General features: G+C 36.7%; 4 protein-coding genes and 1 long non-coding RNA gene across 7 annotated transcripts; 3 read left to right on the forward strand and 2 right to left on the reverse strand.

The window, feature by feature from the left end:
• The first annotated feature begins 1,261 nt into the window (after positions 1 to 1,261).
• On the forward strand, positions 1,262 to 5,746 carry LOC116029817. Its single transcript, XM_031271857.1, has 6 exons — positions 1,262 to 1,397; positions 1,906 to 2,692; positions 3,082 to 4,435; positions 4,520 to 4,831; positions 4,919 to 5,639; positions 5,682 to 5,746. Exons 1-6 carry the CDS (start codon positions 1,355 to 1,357, stop codon positions 5,744 to 5,746), a joined length of 3,282 nt encoding a protein of 1,093 aa, XP_031127717.1. The 5' UTR covers positions 1,262 to 1,354.
• A 400-nt stretch (positions 5,747 to 6,146) lies between these two features.
• On the forward strand, positions 6,147 to 6,455 carry LOC116028369. Its single transcript, XR_004100136.1, has 3 exons — positions 6,147 to 6,183; positions 6,264 to 6,341; positions 6,425 to 6,455. It is a non-coding gene; the product is annotated as an uncharacterized LOC116028369 (long non-coding RNA).
• A 517-nt stretch (positions 6,456 to 6,972) lies between these two features.
• LOC116031041 lies at positions 6,973 to 7,633 on the reverse strand. Its single transcript, XM_031273470.1, has 2 exons — positions 7,408 to 7,633; positions 6,973 to 7,243 (listed from the first exon to the last, which is right to left on the reverse strand). Exons 1-2 carry the CDS (start codon positions 7,576 to 7,578, stop codon positions 6,974 to 6,976), a joined length of 441 nt encoding a protein of 146 aa, XP_031129330.1. The 5' UTR covers positions 7,579 to 7,633; the 3' UTR covers position 6,973.
• A 2,403-nt stretch (positions 7,634 to 10,036) lies between these two features.
• LOC116028517 lies at positions 10,037 to 10,904 on the forward strand. The gene is made up of 2 exons (XM_031270247.1): positions 10,037 to 10,312; positions 10,607 to 10,904. The coding sequence occupies exons 1-2, from the start codon at positions 10,129 to 10,131 to the stop codon at positions 10,783 to 10,785; spliced, it is 363 nt and encodes a 120-aa protein (XP_031126107.1). The 5' UTR covers positions 10,037 to 10,128; the 3' UTR covers positions 10,786 to 10,904.
• A 2,880-nt stretch (positions 10,905 to 13,784) lies between these two features.
• On the reverse strand, positions 13,785 to 20,571 carry LOC116028963 (protein BREAST CANCER SUSCEPTIBILITY 2 homolog B-like). 3 transcript variants are annotated; one of them, XM_031270820.1, is made up of 21 exons: positions 20,248 to 20,571; positions 20,024 to 20,164; positions 19,251 to 19,568; positions 18,461 to 19,174; positions 18,250 to 18,374; positions 18,005 to 18,159; positions 17,578 to 17,700; positions 17,290 to 17,487; positions 17,134 to 17,215; positions 16,977 to 17,027; positions 16,640 to 16,715; positions 16,402 to 16,513; positions 16,253 to 16,324; positions 15,724 to 15,922; positions 15,467 to 15,649; positions 15,201 to 15,343; positions 15,073 to 15,135; positions 14,780 to 14,975; positions 14,526 to 14,693; positions 14,352 to 14,444; positions 13,785 to 14,153 (listed from the first exon to the last, which is right to left on the reverse strand). In XM_031270820.1, exons 1-20 carry the CDS (start codon positions 20,396 to 20,398, stop codon positions 14,388 to 14,390), a joined length of 3,327 nt encoding a protein of 1,108 aa, XP_031126680.1. In that variant the 5' UTR covers positions 20,399 to 20,571; the 3' UTR covers positions 13,785 to 14,153; positions 14,352 to 14,387. The 3 variants fall into 3 exon arrangements, 2 of the variants coding, with proteins under 2 accessions (XP_031126680.1, XP_031126679.1); XM_031270819.1 differs by having other exon boundaries at positions 13,785 to 14,176; XR_004100258.1 differs by lacking the exons at positions 13,785 to 14,153; positions 14,352 to 14,444 and having other exon boundaries at positions 14,581 to 14,693; positions 14,780 to 14,925.
• Between the last annotated feature and the right edge of the window lie 322 nt (positions 20,572 to 20,893).

The following is a 20,893-nucleotide window of genomic DNA, read 5'->3' on the forward strand; positions in this document are numbered from 1 at the left end:
ATATACCCAAAATTTTATTTTATCAATTGTGAGTTTTTTTAGTGATTTTATTATTTGTGTATTTATATCTTTTCATATACAAATCAAACTAAAAATAAGACAAAATACTGATAATTAACTAATAGACTTTTGAAAATTAATATATTATTAACAATGAAATACATTTAAAATTACATATATAATTTATATTGTTATATTTATAATAAAATTTTAGTTAGTTCAAGTTTTGGGCCAGGTATGGATAAAATGTTAACACCCGATATCCGAATCGAATTTATATTTGAATATACCATAATTAAAAATATCCAAGCCGATAACTATTTCTGTTCACCCAAAATTTAAAATTCTATTAAGATTCCGGATGTTAGTTTGGATAACCGAATTATGCCCACCCCTACAAGACAAGGTCAAGGACATCTTGGACATGGAGCTTCTAAAGTCCATAGGGAGGTCCAATGCCTCAACGACCCGTTCATTTCCCTAGGTTGTTTCCTTTCCAAGTAAACTGAGAAGTCCCTTTTTTTCCCAAGTTCTAAAGAAAAATAGGGGATTTGAATGGACCTCGGAATGCCAATGGGAAGAGTTGAAGAAGCTAAGTACTTGATGCATTACTCATTACCCTCGTTGGCCAAGCTAGTGAAAGGTGAAATCTTATTTCTATATCGGGGTATTTTGCAGGGTGTGATAAACTCCGTAGTGGTCCGAGATGATGAGGGCACTTAGCGTTCGATCTATTATGTAAGCTTAAGACCTCCGAAGTGTGGAGCTCAAGTACACACCTATAGAGAAAGTCATATTTGCAATAGACGTACGTGACAACTAATAAGTTGAATGTAACGTATAGAAATTTAGTACGCAACGGAAGAAACCTTTCGAGCAGGCTTCTAGCTCCTAACCGTATTCGAGTTACGGGAAATTTCAATTTCACACTTTGAGCGTGTGAGAGCTCCAAGAAATAATTAAGAAGAACATGAATAAGAACAATATATTTCCCTGGTCTGCTTCTCAATCTTCAGAGTTAATTCCAGCAATGGTCCCCCGACTATGTTGATTTTCCAAATTTGGTCCTTGTCTTTTAATTTGGACGAAAAAGACACTCGACTATTGATTTTGTTCCGGCATTGGTCCTTCCGTCTACACTCAGTTAAGTTGGCGTTAAGTGTTGGGGTAAAACAGTCATTTCAGCCTGTTGCCTTCTCCCAATCGAAATCACTATGATTAATCCCCAAATCTGCAATTTTATTTCGTAACCCTAATAGTGAGAGACTAGCGAGCACTTGCGTATCAAATTGAAATCGACGAAGACGAAGCGTATCAAACTGAAAGAAGATGAAGCTCGAGCAATTGGCTGGCGATGGATTCGACACCAAAGCGACGCAAGGAGGATCCACCACCAGGTATGTACTTTGTTTACTGTTTTGAAGGAGTATAAAAAGCTGGGGACCATTACAGTTTATGGGGAACAACGGCTGTTTTTTGAGTTCTTGTCTAGCTATAGGAGTATAAAAAGCTGGGGACCATTACAGTTTATGGGGACCAACGATGTGCTTTGTGTTGTGTTGTGTATTATTATGGGGACCAACGATGTGCTTTGTGTTGTGTTGTGTATTAGTTGTTTTTTGAGTAGATATATACTGAATGCAGATTGAAAAGCTAGGTGGGGACCATTTTTGTTTGTTTATGCATATGAGTTTGGCTGGGGACCATTTGTTGTTGCTTTATTTGAATTCTTTATTATTTTCTACTGCAAAGTGTATTGCATTCTTTATTGTTGTCTACTGTTTGTTGCTTTCCATATACTGTAATGCATTATTTATTATTTGCAGTAGAAAGTAGTTGTTGAAACTGTCTTTATCATTAAAATGGGTGGTTTGAAGGATATTGCTTTGTCTTCATTGTAATCAGGACTGTTTACTCTTCATTTAAGACATGGAGGAAGAATAATTAAAACTTTACCTGCTCAATATATTGGTGGGGAGGTTAGTACATTTAATAATATGGAAGAAGATGAATGGGGTTTGGTTTGTTTAAAAGAGAAGGTTAGTGAAATTGGTTTAGGCATGGATGAAGGTTTTAGGTACTTCACACTCACTGCCAAGGGGTTGCAAGAATTGTTGCAAGATTGTGAAGTGTGGGATTTAGTTAACCAATGTAATAGTCCCAAGGTCATAGAAATTTGGATTGTAAAGGGAATTGTTGGTGCTGATTGCAGTAATGATGGTAGTGGGGAAGAAGTTGATGGTACTGAGGAGGAATATGATGGTAGTGGGGAAGAACTAGATGGCAGTGGGCAAGAACTAGATGGCAGTGGGGAAGATGATGCAGATTTTGTTAATAATACTGATATGAATGCAGAGTATGGAGGTTTAGGTGATTTAGAGGTCCAAAACCAAGATAATGATTACAATAGGGCAACTGTATGTGAGGAAGTTAACTACTCTGATGAAGGCAGCTTGTGTGGCAGTGATGGTGAGACAGAAGGAATGAAATTGCCTAAGTTTTTGAAAGAGGTAGAAGGTAAATGTCCTAAATTTTCATTAGGATTGACATTTAAAGATAAGGGAGAGTTTAAGGAAGCTATTACTAATTATGCAATCAAAGAAGGGAAGGAAATGAAGTATGAAAAAAATGACAAAGTTCGATGTGTTGTGAAGTGCAAGCATTCTAGTTGTCCTTGGCAGATTACTCTTAGGTATGTTAAAGATGAAAAATGTTNTTACAGTTTATGGGGACCAACGATGTGCTTTGTGTTGTGTTGTGTATTAGTTGTTTTTTGAGTAGATATATACTGAATGCAGATTGAAAAGCTAGGTGGGGACCATTTTTGTTTGTTTATGCATATGAGTTTGGCTGGGGACCATTTGTTGTTGCTTTATTTGAATTCTTTATTATTTTCTACTGCAAAGTGTATTGCATTCTTTATTGTTGTCTACTGTTTGTTGCTTTCCATATACTGTAATGCATTATTTATTATTTGCAGTAGAAAGTAGTTGTTGAAACTGTCTTTATCATTAAAATGGGTGGTTTGAAGGATATTGCTTTGTCTTCATTGTAATCAGGACTGTTTACTCTTCATTTAAGACATGGAGGAAGAATAATTAAAACTTTACCTGCTCAATATATTGGTGGGGAGGTTAGTACATTTAATAATATGGAAGAAGATGAATGGGGTTTGGTTTGTTTAAAAGAGAAGGTTAGTGAAATTGGTTTAGGCATGGATGAAGGTTTTAGGTACTTCACACTCACTGCCAAGGGGTTGCAAGAATTGTTGCAAGATTGTGAAGTGTGGGATTTAGTTAACCAATGTAATAGTCCCAAGGTCATAGAAATTTGGATTGTAAAGGGAATTGTTGGTGCTGATTGCAGTAATGATGGTAGTGGGGAAGAAGTTGATGGTACTGAGGAGGAATATGATGGTAGTGGGGAAGAACTAGATGGCAGTGGGCAAGAACTAGATGGCAGTGGGGAAGATGATGCAGATTTTGTTAATAATACTGATATGAATGCAGAGTATGGAGGTTTAGGTGATTTAGAGGTCCAAAACCAAGATAATGATTACAATAGGGCAACTGTATGTGAGGAAGTTAACTACTCTGATGAAGGCAGCTTGTGTGGCAGTGATGGTGAGACAGAAGGAATGAAATTGCCTAAGTTTTTGAAAGAGGTAGAAGGTAAATGTCCTAAATTTTCATTAGGATTGACATTTAAAGATAAGGGAGAGTTTAAGGAAGCTATTACTAATTATGCAATCAAAGAAGGGAAGGAAATGAAGTATGAAAAAAATGACAAAGTTCGATGTGTTGTGAAGTGCAAGCATTCTAGTTGTCCTTGGCAGATTACTCTTAGGTATGTTAAAGATGAAAAATGTTGGAGGATAAGTGTTCTGAAGGATAAGCATGATGGGTGTGTAAGGACTAAAAAAAATGCAATGGTCAATTCCACCATAGTTGCAAAAAGATGGAAACAAGAAATTAAAGGGCATTTGGATTGGAAAACAAATCAGTTTTTATCAAAAGTATGCACTGATGACCATTACACAATCAGTAAGAAGCAGGCATGGAGGGCTCTAACAAAAGCAAAAAGTGAAATATACTGTGAGGCTGAGGATTATTTCAATAAGATATGGTGCTACTGCAAGGAAATTAAAAGAACAAATCCCAAGACCAGATGTGAGGTTGAGTTGAGTGACTTGAAAGAGAATGGGAAAGAGAGATTTAAGAGGATGTATATATGCTGGGAGGCTACTCGGGAAGGCTTTAAGCATTGTAGGAAAATCATTGGTCTAGATGGATGTCATCTCAAGTGTAAAACAGGAGGGCAGTTGTTGACAGCAGTTGGGGTAGATGGAAATGAGAGTATATTCCCTATTTCTTATGCAATTGTAGAAAATGAGAACAAGGACTCTTGGAAATGGTTTCTATCTTTGCTTAAGAAGGACTTGCAGCTTGATGCATGGTTTCTATCTTTGCTTAAGAAGGACTTGCAGCTTGATGCCATTTCACAAACTTTGCTTAAGAAGGACTTGCAGCTTGATGCCATTTCACAAACTGAATTTACAATGATTTCAGATAAACAAAAAATTTCACAAACTGAATTTACAATGATTTCAGATAAACAAAAAAGTCTCATACAAGCTTTTGAAAGTATGATGCCAGGGGTTAAACACAGGTTTTGTGTTAGGCATTTGCACTGTAACATGAGGGTGGCAGGTTTCACAGCTAGGCATTTGCACTGTAACATGAGGGTGGCAGGTTTCACAGCAAATCATTTGCACTGTAACATGAGGGTGGCAGGTTTCACAGCAAATACTATCAAAGATGCATTGTGGAAGGCAGCTAGGGCCACCACTGTCAATACATTTAGAGCAGCATTATAGGAGTTAAGGAATTTGGATGAAGGTGCATTTGCTTGGCTTCAGGATAAGCACCCATCTGAGTGGTCGAGATCCCACTTCACTGGAACAGCACACTGTGACATTCTAGTAAACAACATCTCTGAATCTTTCAACTCAATGCGGCTGGCTGCTAGGGAAAACCCTGTGATTAACTGTTTGGAGCTGATTAGAAAAAGGATAGCTACAAGATTATTTGAGTTCAACACAAAGGCTGTTGAATGGACTGGAGTCATTTGTCCAACTATTGTTAAGAAGATAGATGAGATTGAGAAACAAGCAGGAGGTTTGATTGGCTACCAGTGTGGCTCCATGGCATTTGAAATAGTGGGAACAGTTTCTGGCCAGTATAGTGTGGACTTAGCTACCAGGTCTTGTACTTGTAGGAGATGGGATCTCATTGGAATCCCTTGTCCACATGCAGTTTGTGCCATCTGGATAAAACATGAAAAAGGACCAATTTGGCATTATGTGGATCCTTGCTACTTAATATCCACATACATGAAAACATATGCAGGTTGTATCAACCCTATGGCTGGTTATGAAGAGTGGCCTTCCACAGACAGAGAGCCTCCATTGCCACCACTCTATAATGCTAAACCTGGAAGACCTAGAAAGCTGCGGAAGAAATCAAGAGGTGAAACATCTAAAACTGCAAAGACAAGTAAAGGGGGTGAGAGAAGAGAATCTGGTGTTTACTTGACAAGGAAGCATGTTCGTTTACATTGCACAACATGCAAACAACCAGGTCAGCATGTTCGTTTACATTGCACAACATGCAAACAACCAGGTCATAACACCAGAAAATGTCCACAAAATCAGGTTACATACTTTGTTTTACTCTTGATTACTTAAGCTTTTACTATTTAAACTTGTACTAAAATGCTATCTATGAACTGCAGCCACATGGTGTTCCAATCCAACAACCACAGCAACTCCAAGCTCTAGTCCAAGTGGCAATCCATGCTCTAGTCCAACCTGCAGTCCATACTCCAGTACAGTCTGCAGTCCAAGCTCCAGTCCAACCTGCAGTCCAAGCTCCAGTCCACCTGCAGTCCATGCTCCAGCCCAACCTGCAGTCCATGCTCCAGCCCAACCTGCAGTCCATGCTCCAGTCCAACCTGCAATCCATGCTCCAGTCCAACTTACAGTCCAACCCCCAGTCCAAGTGGCAATCCAACCTGATGTAATTACACAGCCTGAGGTGGAAGATATTAACTGGGAGATTCTAGATGACATTTTGGATGCTCACTGGCATCAAGTATAACTACATACTGAGTCCAATGATGGAGGTAATATATGAGTTCACTTTATTCATAATGTAGACATAGTTCTAGTATTAAACAGATGGTGTTATCACTATGTCTTGTAGGGATTTCATTAACTACCACTAATAGGATTGATGTCACTCCAATACAACAATGTTGCCATGATCATGCTACTGCTACTGGTTAGTTGGTGGTTTGTCATTAGATGTAATACTTTCTAAATTTGTAGTTTTGTGATATTCATTAATACTTTCCATATGTGCAGTTCAACAAGGCATGAAAAGTCGAGGGAAAGCAGTCAAGGCACCAAATAAGGAGAAAAGGAAGAAGCTCCCAATCAGGAAGTATGCTACAAGATCAAAGGCATTCAAGTCTTCTTTCTTTGGGAATGACAAAGATCCAATCAATTTGGATTAAATACTGTTTAGGTGTTGTGGGATATTATGTATTTTGCTAGTGGAATTAAACAATGAAAATATGGTAATGCTATTTTGTGTAGTCTGTGAATGTTGACTATATTCCATTAGGTGCTATTTTGAAGTTGTTTTTGCTAGTGGAATTAAACAATGAAAATTGTACTGGAATATTGAAGTGCATACTTTCAAACCATAATACAACTGTATTTGGTAGTTTTTGGAAATGTTCTGTTTAGGTGTTATGTTTTTGCAGTTTTTGAAGTGTTTGTAATGGAAGTGAACTGACTGTTTGTGTGTGGAAATGAAGTGGAATTGAATGCAATTTGTAAAGAGAAATTCATTGTTCATTTCATACTGGAAGTAGTCATATTACAAAGCCTTCTTACAATAATATACACCTAACCACTACTAATACTCCTAATAGGAAGCTTAATATTTTTAGGTGCACTCAATAATATAACAACCAGAAACAAAATGCACATCACTAGAACTACAATCACTATCCAATGTCTACCATTGCTTCTTTGCCCAGCTTGTAGCCTCATTTTAAGCCTTGCTATGTCTTCTTCATTTCGATTAATCCTTCTCAGTAGTCCAAGAATAATTCTTTTTAACCTTGCACACATCGGAGGATCATACCATCTAACAAAACCACATATTTGCCCTCCCTAAACAAAAATCACAAAAATGAATAAAGAAATCTATTTCCTTCAAACCCTAACCAAAAATTAATTTTTCACCAATTCTTCTTATTTGCGGGAAACAAAAATCACAAAAATCCCTTCTTCTTATTTGCGGGAAAAAAAAACCCTAACCAAAAATTAATACTTACATTTTCAGATCGACACTCCCAATACCTTCTACCTGGATTATCATTCGTCCAAGATGTTTGTAGCTTCAATCGTTGGCCACAATGACAGTTTGGAATGTTCACCAATTCACCATAGATGTATTCTTGATTTCTTGAAGATGAAGAGCTATCACTAGTATACCTAGTAGACATTGGGGACGAAGGGAGAAGAAAAAAGATGGAGACGGAGCAAGAGCAAAAAAATGGAGGAAGAAGAAACCAGATGGGGGAGGAATTTACACGAAGGAAGAAGAAAAAATGGTAGTTCACTGCTCTGGTCTGCTAAATATACTAAACAGGAGCAAGGGAGAAGGCAATAGGCTGAAATGACTGTTTTACCCCAACACTTAACGCCAACTTAACTGAGTGTAGACGGAAGGACCAATGCCGGAACAAAGTCAATAGTCGAGTGTCTTTTTCGTCCAAATTAAAAGACAATGACCAAATTTGGAAAATCAACATAGTCGGGGGACCATTGCTGGAATTAACTCTCAATCTTCATATATAATGGCCTATTTATACTAAACTATTAATACCTATAATAATTAACCTACTAAACTTATACTAACTATATACAAGGTAATGATATACATAATTTCATTATACTAATATTTACTCAATGGGGGCGTTGGCTCTTTGTGCTTCAGTTGGTTGAGAAGTATGTATGAACATATACTACATTGTGATAGAGTCAATATTATTCAAAAAAAAATATTTACTCAATTATTCTCTAATTGCATATGATTCATCTCCACTAATTACACCACCAATTATTATTTTCCTTTTATGCGTATCACTCTCCACCCCTTCAAAAAACACCTTGTCCTCAAGGTGTAGAGAGGAATAGAACAAACACATCTTTCAAGTGGTCCATGCAACTTTGGATGGTGACTCGTTGGCAAAACAAATGATTGAAATGATTCTCGAGCTTGATTTTGACACATAAATGGCCTCCCTTTTTGGCTTGCATTGTCTAAAAATATCTCTTGCTCCCCAGTGTTGAGTTCCAAGTCTAAGGTAGTACTCGCAAGTTTTGTTTCAAGATAATCCTCAAGAGACTCTAAGTTGTTGAAACCTTGGATGTTGCTTTCATCATGAGTGGTTGGGGAAGAATTGTTGCTATTGATGATTCTTTGGACCCTGTGCTACTTGGTTTTCTTGAAAAGTTGATTTAGAATAATTTTAGAATAATTAGAAGTGTGACATTATTCCAAAGTGTCATCTTGATCCGTCTGTAACTCTCCACACACAGTCATCAACAACTCTAAATCAGAATATTTAATGTCTAAAATACAACAACCATTGTAAATATTTAGGCCATGAAGAGCTTGTTTGGCCATTAATGCATCCAAGATAGAATCAAACCATACCAAAGCTTGTAAGGTGTGACCATAAAATATGAATATATTGCACGGGTCCTTTCATAGAAAAGATCTTATACAATACAAAATCATCTATCGGATACAATACTTGTTGTACAGAAACCCATAAACATCAATAAGTAATGTTTTCCATAATAATAATAATAATAATAGTAATAATAATAATAATAATAATAATAATAATAATAATAATAGTAATAACTATACTAATTTTTTAAAAACTTTTTTTTCTGTATTGTTTTCACTTTTTTTTTAAAAAAAATTCCTTTCTTTTCTTCTTTTTTTTTTCAAATTTTTTTCTCTTTTTCTTTATTTTTAAAAAATTTCTAAGGGATGAATTAAAAATAAATAAATAAAAAGATAGGGGATACTCTCATCAATGGACTTAATGAAAGCACCAATGTTACGTATAGAAATTTAGTACGCAACGGAAGAAACCTTTGGAGTAGGCTTCTAGGAGGCGTGTGTAAGAGCTCCAAGAAATAATTAAGAAGAACATGAATAATAACAACATATTTCTCTGGTCTACTTCCCATCCAATCTTCATATACAATGACCTATTTATATTAAACTACTCATACCTATAATAATTAACCTACTAAACTTATACTAACTATATACAAGGTAATGATATACATAATTTCATTATACTAATATTTACTCAATTATTCTCTAATTACATATGATTCATCTCCACTAATTACACCACAAATTATGTTTTTCCTTTTATGCGTATCATTGTCTCAGTGAAGTCGATACTGACTCTTTGTGCTCCAATAAGTTGAGAAAGTATGTATGAACATATACTACAATATAGTAGAGTTAGTTATATTCAAAAAAATAAAAAATAAAAATTAAGTGCAACATGAGACCTAAACAATCATCAATCACAACTCCAGCATGAGACCTAGGCCAAACTGTAGAAATAGTAAGGGACAGAGGTCTCTAATTGTTCTAATAAATATATTTATTGATTGTATTAAAAAAAAATATTCTTTAATTAAATTACATTATAATTATAATACATTTGATATTGGGAAAAGAAATCTTTAATGTTAACCCTTAAATCTAGATTACCCAAAAGATTGAACGGATCGAACTGATTTGACCTCTTAGAAAATGTATTGGCCATTCAAAAATATTAAAAAATTGTGACCGTTAAAACTTTTAAATTAAACTTGTTTACTCATTATTACTCTTCACAAACAAATACTACCCCTTTGGAGAAGCTAAGCCTTCTAGCTTCTTAAGGTTAGGCTAGGAATACGCACATTTTTGCACCAAAAAGAAAGAAGAATATAATTATTGAAGGAAAGCTAGAATGGGAAACCTAAAAGATGTGGCCTACCTTATTGTTGTTGTTGTATTAGTTTTTGGTGTTGAATTGAGGCAGGAGGTGCAAGCGGATTCACCTTGCACAAGGGTCTGCCCTAAGGAATGCTTGCATCAGAAATCACAAGATCCAGCGGCTTGTTATTTCTCATGTGTTCAACGTTGCACAAAAGGTATGCTTATTTCAAGGGGCGTATCTATGTTCGAAAGGTTATACGCTGTTGATCAGTATCATATATATACTAATAATTTCTTGAGGGGGTCATAAATTTGTATATATATCAATCATCACCAATATCACCATATGTATATCTATACTTCTACTCAATTTAATATAAACTTGCTACATATGTAATAACATTTTAATTATTTTATTTATTCTTTTCATCATGTCCTATTATATATTCAAGTTTAAATTATACTAGAATTGATTGCTTCATTCTCTCCCATATATGTTGCGTTGATAGGGGAGGATGCAGAAACGCCTGTTCCCCAAGGAATGAAAGAAGAAGCAATCGGAAAGACGGTTCCAAGTGAGACGAAGAATACTATACCAACCAAAGACACTGGCGTCCTCAAGAACCTCATCATCAGCTCTTATGATACCAAGGCACCCAAGGACACAGCTGCGGCCAAACAACATTAATTAATTAATTCAAGTTCTTAAACATAATTATATTCTCATATCAAATATTGCATGTTGTGCGATTAAATAACTGTTAAATTGATAATGACAAAAAATTTAGTAAAATTATTAAGATAAAATACAATAGAAATTTTCAATAGAGCATTTAATTATGCTATTTAATGATGTTAACAATTTGTAGGGGAATAAAAAATAAGAATGATAGAACTGGAAAGAATTTGTAAGTGATGGACCCCTGAGTAGGGTACCCAGCCTGGAGGGCCTCCTATACCTGGAGCCCGCCGGGTGACTGTCTTGACTAGTAGATGGGTCGGGTATGAGTACCAGTTGGCCCGCAGTCATGTCGCGGTGCATGGTTGGGTGCGGTTAGAGGCGGTGAATCGAGATTTGTAGGGGATCTTTCACAGGTTTGGCAAGATCTTTTCCTTTCATATTAGGAAGTAATTGTGGCGGTTTTGGGCAGTTTAAGCATGGTTTTGGGCAGTTTAAGCAACTTTCCTAAAGTTTAGAATTGTTAAGTTTCTTTTGCTTTTCTGGTAGAGGTTCACTATTCTTGTATAAATACCCCCGGGTCACATTGTAGAGGACTTCCACTCAATATCAGTTTCACACCTCGAACAACGAAGCCAAGTATGAGGTAATTATTGGCGGGTTGCGCCTTGTCCAAGCATAAAGGCCACTCGGGTAGTTGGGCAGTTGACGAATGAGTGCGAAACAAGGGAAGAGAGGTTAAGGATGTACAAAGATATGGCTGAGGGACTACTCAGAAGGCTATCAGCCTACGAGATAGTCTACATGCCCCGAACAGAGAACCTACAAGCTGACATCCTATCTAAGCTAGCAGTAGGCGGACTGCTTGATCATTTCTCGATGGCATGCCAAACCGATATTGTAGAGAGGCTAAGCACCGAGGCATTACTCGTCTGCCCGATCGTCGAGATGCCCTCGCAGTATCCCGATCCGGTCACACAGTCTAAATGGTTTAGTATAGCCAACATCATAAGCTACAAGGTTAAATGTGAGTTACCCGATGATAAAGCGGAGGCTGACCGGGTGCGAAGAAGAGCTTCGTCCTACGAGTTAGTCGATTGACAACTGTACAAGCGCTCCTTTAATTTGGTGGTCCTTTGTTACGCTGCCTACTCCCAAATGAGGCCAAGACTGTTATAGAGGAGGCTCATCGGGAGATTTGCACAGCTCATCAAGGCGCACACTATGGCCAAGAAAGCTAGTCATTCAAGGGTATTACTGGCCTATCATGGTAAAAGATTGCGTAGAAGAGGTCATGAAATGCCCTACTTATTACCCGTCCTTCGCTAAAAATGATACCCGACCAACCACCTTCTACACTCCAATCATGACGGTTATCCCCTTCGCTAAAGAAACAGCGTCGTTTTTGGACCATGATCTACAAAGCTCTGTGGACCATGGTCCACGGTATAACAACCAGTTAACTGGATGGTACTTCACGAATCATACTCAAACAAGGGAGATTAGCACCTATAAACGGGCTAGTCGGGTAGCTTCCCACCTACTCTTGCAACAACGGCCAAAGCCTAAAACCTAAGGGCTAAGTATGGGCAAATTTTGTTGGTGACCATGGTCCATGTAGTAACGTGGACTATGAAATACTTATCGCTCTAATTACACTTCAGTTCTATTTGATAATATTGCTTTATTATTTTAGTTTCATTTTTCACACACATTAGTTTCATTATAGTAATACCAAAATATCATTTTAATTCTACTACAATTTTATTTGACAACATACATTATTGCATGAACTCTATTTTTTTGTTTCATTTTTCATACGCATTAGTTTAATTATAATAAGAGAAATGATCATTCTGGTTCCTGAATTGTTTCTCATCAATGTAGTTCTTAGTTTTCAATTTTAACTAATTTGATCTTCAAATTGTTTAAAATTTCATCAATTTGATCAAAATAGTGATTTCTCCATTTTTTTAAATTTCATCAATTTAATCCTCAAAATGTTTAGTTGACAAAATTTTAAACAATTCGAATATTAAATTAGTTGAAATTAAAAACTAGGAACTACATTGACAATTAGGAAACATTTGAGGAAACTATGAGAACGATCCACATACGTAGCCGAGACAACGGCAGTGAAGGAGGCTCTTACTTGGCTCAAGGAACGTGGTTTATCTGTCATTCTTGAATTAGATTGCCTGAGTTTTTGTGATGCTTTTAATTCCTCATCTTTAGATTATTCATATGTGGGTTTGGTTATCAAGCAATGTCAGTTAATTGCTAGAGACATTGGTGACTATATTGTTCGCCATGTCAGAAAGTCAACGAATCATGTTGCTCACATACTTGTTCGGGCGACTGGTTCTTCTACTGTCCTTAGTGTGTGAGATTCTATTCCTCCAGTTTGTATTTCAGATTTGGTTTTACATTAATATATGATGCTCCTTTGATTTTTTTTTTTTTTAAAAAGTATTATTTTAATTATACTTCATATTCATTTGACGATATATGTTATGTATGGTTCAGTGATTCTAAATTTTAGTTTCATTTTTTACACACAATAATTTTATTATAACAACACTAAAATATCATTTAAAGTCTACTACAATTTCATTTGATGATCACGGTCCACACAACGCTCCATGATCCAGTTACCAAGTATGCTAACCGAGATCAAAATTGTTATGCAACCTAAATTAAATGTGAGGTCTCTAATGCTTGGTGAGGAATTGTAAAAGCCACCCCGGTCCTTGACAGAGGCATCCGGCGGAATTTGGTGAACAATGGAGAAGGAACCATGTCGTTCTAGACAATAGAGGTGTCAATGCAAGCCGATCCACCTCACCAACTTTTTTTGTGAATCTTTGCGGGTTAATCCGCAAAATCTACGGACTAGGATTATGTAACTCTAACTCGCCTCATGTGGGCTCACATGCCTCATGAGGAGATGCCCACCTAGAGAAAACCCAATCGGATGAACCAATCAGCTAATAAAAGCAAATAAAGCATTAATCTGGATGAGGCAAATATACTCACCTCAATACTTTACCAGTACAAGAATCAGAATTTACATTTAAATGGAAGGAATGGTAAAGCCATTTTGCCAGCACTAGAGAATAGAGATCAATCTGGCCATACCCCTCCTCAAAATGTTAAGAACTATATGCTATAAAAATAAATCATACAAGAACATTATTTCCTCTAATCAGATCACAAATAGCTGTTTTAATCATAAACTAGTTTTGGGATCTTAAGTCATAGAGATTATACACATATTTCCAACAAGCGTAAAGGTTCTGAAGTTTTATCAGTTGATGCTGCACCTTTGTATTGCTTCAATTCCTTAGTCTGGCTTGCGCCATTCCTCCCATTATACACTACGATTTTCAGCGAAGAATTCCTTTTATCCATGGTTCATATGCAGATGTAAGTATGGAAGCAGTTCACAATTATTTAATTAGGCATCTAAATCAGCATTCATTTATTTGACCAAAACTAGCATCACTAGAATTGGAAAAAAGTGAAGAACACGAGTTCCAAAACATAGCAAAAAAGTTGAATGCTTTGTATCTTACCTTCAAAAAAGATCAAGTTTCAGCATACTTGAGCACCTATGCTACCGAGTTGCTGATAATGGATATAACTTTCCCCTTCAGCTGTTCAATTCTCTGCATCACATCATACAAAGGAATCTAAGACTAAGACACAAAATCCAATATGATAGCATATGAAAACCTAAAAAAGCATACCGAGCCAGAAGTCTTCACCCAATTTTTGAGAAAAGAAACGGATCTTTTTAAATGAGAACAGTGTGGATGATCATAACTTAAGTGATAGGTTGAAGTCTCTGTCCCTTCAGCCACCCAGAGATGGTTTGTTCTATCTCTATCTCTCTTGATAAGATTACAGAAACTTACCTGCAAAGACATCCACCACGCTGAAAATTAAATATCTTGAACACAAAGGCTTGCCCTTGGCAAATACCAAATATAGTAATACACACCACTGTTCCTTCAGGATAACTATGTTCTGGTGCAAATGATTCATTTTCAGTATTCACTGAACTGAAGCTGATAGCCAACAATGAATTATCCAATGCTGTTTGCGTTCCATCTGTTACGAACACCCACTGCTTCTTTTGGCGAGCAACTGTATGCAGCTCTCCCACATAAATGACCAGTGCAACAATATCAAACTCACTGAGAAATCCATGCAATCAAACAAATAAATGCAAAATTTTCTTGGAGGATCTCAACTTGACGCATTAAAGGAAAGATCAAAGTGATATATCCTCACCTCGAGAGAGGAACTTCACCCAAACTAGACAATGAATTTGGTCTTCGAGGACTGAAAAATGGCCTGCAAAACCTCTGTTACTACTTCCATGACTTTCTGCAGCTAAAGAGAAAATGACATGAGCTTACCAAAAATGTTGAATTCCAGAGGAAGATAAGGGTTGCCATTTGGTTGTTGATCCTCTTGTTTGCAAGTGAAGGGTGTTTGAATCAGAGCTTAGGGCCACAAGCCCTGAAACAGCATAAGCCTGACCCTCAGTAAGCTCCACTTTCTGGGGAAGTCAATTAGCAAAACATGATAAAAAAACAGTATAAAGTATGTACTCGGCTGGAAATATCAGAATTGCAAGGATACCAGGAAAACTTATGAGATTTATTTGAAAATTTTCATTAACCTGTTCTTCAGTTGGATTCCAGATAGTAATTAAGCCATCTCGTGTGGAATGCCCTTGTCGAGTACTTTTACTGGTTAATCCAACAACTCTAACTCGCATAAATGGAGTAACATCCCTTGTTTTAAGACCTGCAGCTTCTAGAGCTCTGTCAAGAGATTTTTGTGTATGAGACTGCTTCTTGGCCTGTCATTAGAATTCACATTCTCAGCAACATCTTCTAGGAACAAAGAAACGGCAAATACAAGAAGTCAACTCACCTCTAATTTAGCTTTATAAGAAGAAAATGAGTTTAGTTGTTCAAAAGTCATTTCTGCCATAAGAATGTCTGGTTCAGCTGCCGTCTCAAGTATCTTTAAGAGTTTTGCCCCTTCTTCACTTTCATAATCATTGCCAATAAGGATATCTATGTTTGTGTTTTGAATTTCAGAGGCTATTCCCTCCGCAACAATGGACCTTCTACTCCATCAGAGAAATAATTCTAATATCAATAGAAATTTCAAGATTGAAAGATAAGATACATTTCTTGATCATAATTTAAAAGCATTCTCTTTGTCATTTTATTTTTGGTTCACCCGTGTGAGCCCAAGGGAGGGAGTTTTACAAACTAGTAAGCTACTGAACATTAAGATTTTGCTTACAAAAAACTTTTGCAGCCAAGAACAAGAATATAGCTATTGAAAGATGATGGAAATTAGATATTACAGGAACTAAAAGAAAATGTTTCTATATATTTAGTATAATTTGTTGTGCGTGAATCAAGAACTGCTAAAGGAAAATCAGATATACCTTTGGTTATATTGATTTATTGCTTTAGCTTCCATCCTTTCATTCCTCACAATGAATCCTCCATTACTTAATCTATGTAGTACCAAGCAGTAATCAGGCTCAGTGCAGTAAAGAAAATAATTTTCAAGTATGATAGGATATTGATTTACCTTTCTCTGTATAGAACAGGGTATATCCTAGAAATTCCAACCAATGTAATAGGGACTGCACCTCCAGAATCCTTGATAGAATTAAATGCTAGTGGAACACCTCTACCCTTACCTACAGACAAAGATACAAAGCAAAACTAGAATAGATGAAAAGAAAATTCTCTAGTACAGGTACATGGTTTTATGTGTACAAGTCAGTAATACTATTCTGTATTATGATTTAATAGTAGTTGCTTACAAAATCCTAAGCGGTCAGCCCAATGTGCTCTGTATGTACCATTTATATGCAGTACTAAACTAGTTTCCTTTGAGACCTGAAATTAAAGAGAATACCAAGGTTACTAGGTTAGAGAAATGATCATAGACAAAAGAAGAGTAGATATTGTGTAAGACCATCTCACATGAAACGAAATACTTTTTAGGTAAAATGTAATACTTTTATGAATCCATAAAAAATATTACTCCGTACATTTTATCTAGAAAGTATTACATATCTCGCATAAGATGGTCTTACACAAGACTTATTCATAAAAGAAATTCAGTAAACCAACTTGATTAAAAGTTTAAGCGATAACCTCAAGTGGTGAAACGGGCCCCACCCAGCCACATAGGCTAGCTCCCCAGATCTTCAGATGACAACATAAGATGTAAGCAAATGTGGCACCCCAGAAATTCAAGTTATGTGTGCATGATGAATTGAAGAAACCATAACCAAGGGAATAGATGCAATACCCTGAGTTTTTGGCCCAAAAACAGTTTTTTGGCAGCTAACATCTTGGACAGTATTCCATCTAAAAGAGCAGTAATTGAATACCTGTTACATGAAACATGAGTTTTGAACAGTCAAGTACTGGAGCTCATAATATCTACTGATAGCACTTCACATACCACCCATCAGTTAGCTCTATTTTTGAAGTTCTTTCTACCCCAACTGGCAATATAGGATGATCTTGAGGTCTAACTTTGGAGTCACAGACTGGATCAATGGAAGAAATGCACAACACCATCATTGAAGAAGGTGGTGCATCACCTTCTAGAATTCTTTTAATTGCAGATCGATGACCATAATTTACTTCTCTCTCATATCTGCATGAAGAGGAATGAGTAAATCATTGCTTAAACTAAGAAGTCCAAGAATATAGGGTAATAGGAATTTCAAATGTTAATAGAGGGTACCTATATTTTAACTCTTCCAGCACATTGGAGAATGTCAGCAGTTTCCCAGAAAATTTAGCAGGAAAGCATCTTTCATAACATCCAAGTTTCCAAACAATCCACTTATAGTGATTTGCAGCCCACCTACAGTAGTGGAGAAAAACCATCAAACTATTAAATTTTTGGCACAAAATGTTAACAAGAAAGAAGATACATTTTGCTGATTAACATCCTATACTCCTATTGATCAATGAAAACCCTGCAATATATTAGGATACAAACAAAACTAAATGTCCAATACTTCAATAAGTTCATTCAGAGGAATTCATATTGTGCATTATCATTTAAAAGGAGAATATGAATAAATTACTCTCCTAAGTGCATGCTTGAAATGATACCATAGATTGTTTTGTACAACATTAACAAACAAAATAGTGTATGAAATTACACTTTAGAAAAGTATTGCTCTGAAGCCCCAAAATGAGAAAGCATTCGGTAAAAAGCCTCTATTCCAAGAACTCCCCGGCCAGATTCATCATGAAACACGTATGTTTCAGCAGTTGCCGGATTCATTGTCCTCACCTGATCTCCCACATTCACTAGCTAGATTCATAAGAACAGGAAACTTTAGCAGCAGAAATAGAAAAGCAGAATCTAATTCTTCAACAGAATAAGTATTAAAGTTGATAGCACCTTGGTTTGTAAGCATGGGGGCTCTCCAACGTATTCCTTCATATACAATCGCACAACCTCAAAGGGGTACCGATCTGAAACCCTTTGTTTAAAGGAGGATTCTTTTGGCGCTAAATTCGACATTCCTATTAAGGTACATCCAGCTATACAAGTAAAAGACAGATAGCAAACAGAATGAGGAAGTATGTACTAAGATTGTAATATGATTTACCATTAGGAATGACTGACATGTTCTTGTTCAGAGGGGGAGTAAATTTTGCTACTCGGGGCCTCTTGAAAGGAGAAACAGAATTCATCCTCCCAAGTCTCCTCGCCCCACCAAAATTTTGCTTGCCATCAGTATGTCCAAAGGCAATAGTGTTTGAGATATCAGTTAGCACCCTAATTGATGATCTTTCAAGCGGTGTAGGACTTGAAGCAATATCTTTTTCAGTAAAACTGATTGGTAGCATATTGGACTTTTGCTGTAAATGGTGTCGATGACGAGGAATGCCATTGTAAGACTGAATTGCACTGTCATCCGCAACTGCATCAAAATGCTTGATCAAGTTGTTTGCTGGATGCATATTCTCTAAACTAGCAGATAATGGTCTTTTTTGTAGAGTCGACTTCAGTGGAGATGTAAACCTGCTGGAAGAACTTTTACCATTTGCTGAACATTGATATGATGGAGTACATGGTTTACTTTTGTTTATTGAAAGGTTAGAGTTGGACTTCCTGTTGTCAGAAAATGAAAACAATGGAGAAGCTGCATCCTTCTCATCTAGGAAATTACTATGCTCTGTATCTCCAAGCAGGCTCTTTGCACGTTGCAATGCATCACTAGAAACTGAAATGGATCTCCCACCAGCTGTTTGAAACTTGATTGCATGCGGTTTAGGAGAGAAGTGGAAAACGTTGGGATTAACCCCACCTGAGTTGGATTCTAACAAATTAAAATTTATGTCAGATGGGAACATCAGAATAGCTGGACGCATCAGAAGATTAAATGTTAGTCATACCCTCAGTCCTTCGTAAAGGAAATGAATTTTGCCAGCCAAAAGGATCATCAGCAGAAGCTGACAATTTGTTTGCCTGCTCAAGGTCTTGAAAAGTCTCAGTTTCTTCCAAGTTCAATAACTTTCTGGCTCTTACAAGACCTGCTGGTGATATAGTGACTGATTTACCAGACCCCGTCTGAAACATTGAATTTGACATATTTGCTGCTTTCCCTGAGCTATTCTGGAAAGCAGGTTTTGATTGATTAATTGCATTATCTGAACAAGTGGGTAACATAAGATTCTGAAACCCAGTTCCACTCTCCTCTCTACCATTTTCACCTGCAAAGGACATGCAATTTGAATGCTTACCTGCATATCTTGCACTAGTGCACTACAAACCTAAAACAGCTTTATAACAATATAACAAACTCTGTGATACAAGACAATAATGTTCAGTTCAATTCTTCAACACCTTCAGGTTTCTTTCAATTATTTGTATTGTTAAGATTTTAAATCCTTATTTCAATTTTCAAGCATTTATGCCTTCAATCTAGAGATATATTTATATGATAGGACAGAAAAGAGCGAATCGCAGCACAAGCGCAACCCAAAGACTGCACAAATTGGTACTCTACACAAAACAGATGAAATTCCCTTGGAATCCAGGCATCTCAAAGTATTGGACTCGTAACTTTTGCAATTACCAATTACTATATTCCATAATAAATAAATAAATAATACCACGTATTACGTTAAATTGCAGAAGGAATTCGGAATCAGGACAAAGAGTGCACCTTCTTCATCCCGAAGAATGGATAGCGCCTTGGCTATGGAGGATTGCTTTACTGCCATGGGTTTCTCCGACCCGTCTAGGAAAATAGAAACCTTCTCCGAGGCCGAATTCCCATTAGAATTCTCCATTAACTTTGCACATCCTACACAATATATGACCAAATATAGGCACAAAATTTGGAAGTTCTAAGTTAATGGATGTAGAGAGAGCAGAAACATGTGGTACCTTGACGACGCAAGAGATCCGCCATGGAGGGAAGGCAATGAGAGTCCAGAGGGGGCATTGGAGCAAGGACGCCGCTTGAAGACGGTTGTTGATCAGACATTTGCCATCGGAAAGTGTTTCCGGCATCGGAATGAATCTGCCACGTCGGCATTTCCCGGCGAAGTCTAGGCCCTAGGGTTGAGAAGTTGACAGAGGTTTGTTCCCTGAGTTTCAAGTGCTATTTTTCGTATTCAGTGTTATAGCTGAAATGTTAAAGGAAGCGGGAAATTTCGAAGACGAAAAGGTGTGGCGCCATCTTCCTTTTCTCTTGGGTCATGGCCCACGGGCCACGGGCGAGGCACTTGGTGTGTTGGTTGCATGAGACTTGTGTAGACATGTAATTACGGTTCGGTTCCGCTTTTGAACTGACAATTCTTGATTTTGAATCGGTGGTTCCGGTTTTATCTAATTATTTTTTATTTTTAAAATAGTTTAAATTCAACAAACTTTTTTAAAATTTTTTCATTCTAATTTTTTTTTAAATCGTTATATCAAATATTTAAGGGAAAATGTACAAATAAGTCATCAAACTATTTAAGAATTAGTAATTTTAATGCACGAACTTAGAAAAAAGTTGTAATTAACATTTTTAGCAGGTTACTATCAG

Source organism: Ipomoea triloba, chromosome 9, assembly GCF_003576645.1.
Source record: "Ipomoea triloba cultivar NCNSP0323 chromosome 9, ASM357664v1".
NCBI classification, from domain to species: domain Eukaryota; kingdom Viridiplantae; phylum Streptophyta; class Magnoliopsida; order Solanales; family Convolvulaceae; genus Ipomoea; species Ipomoea triloba.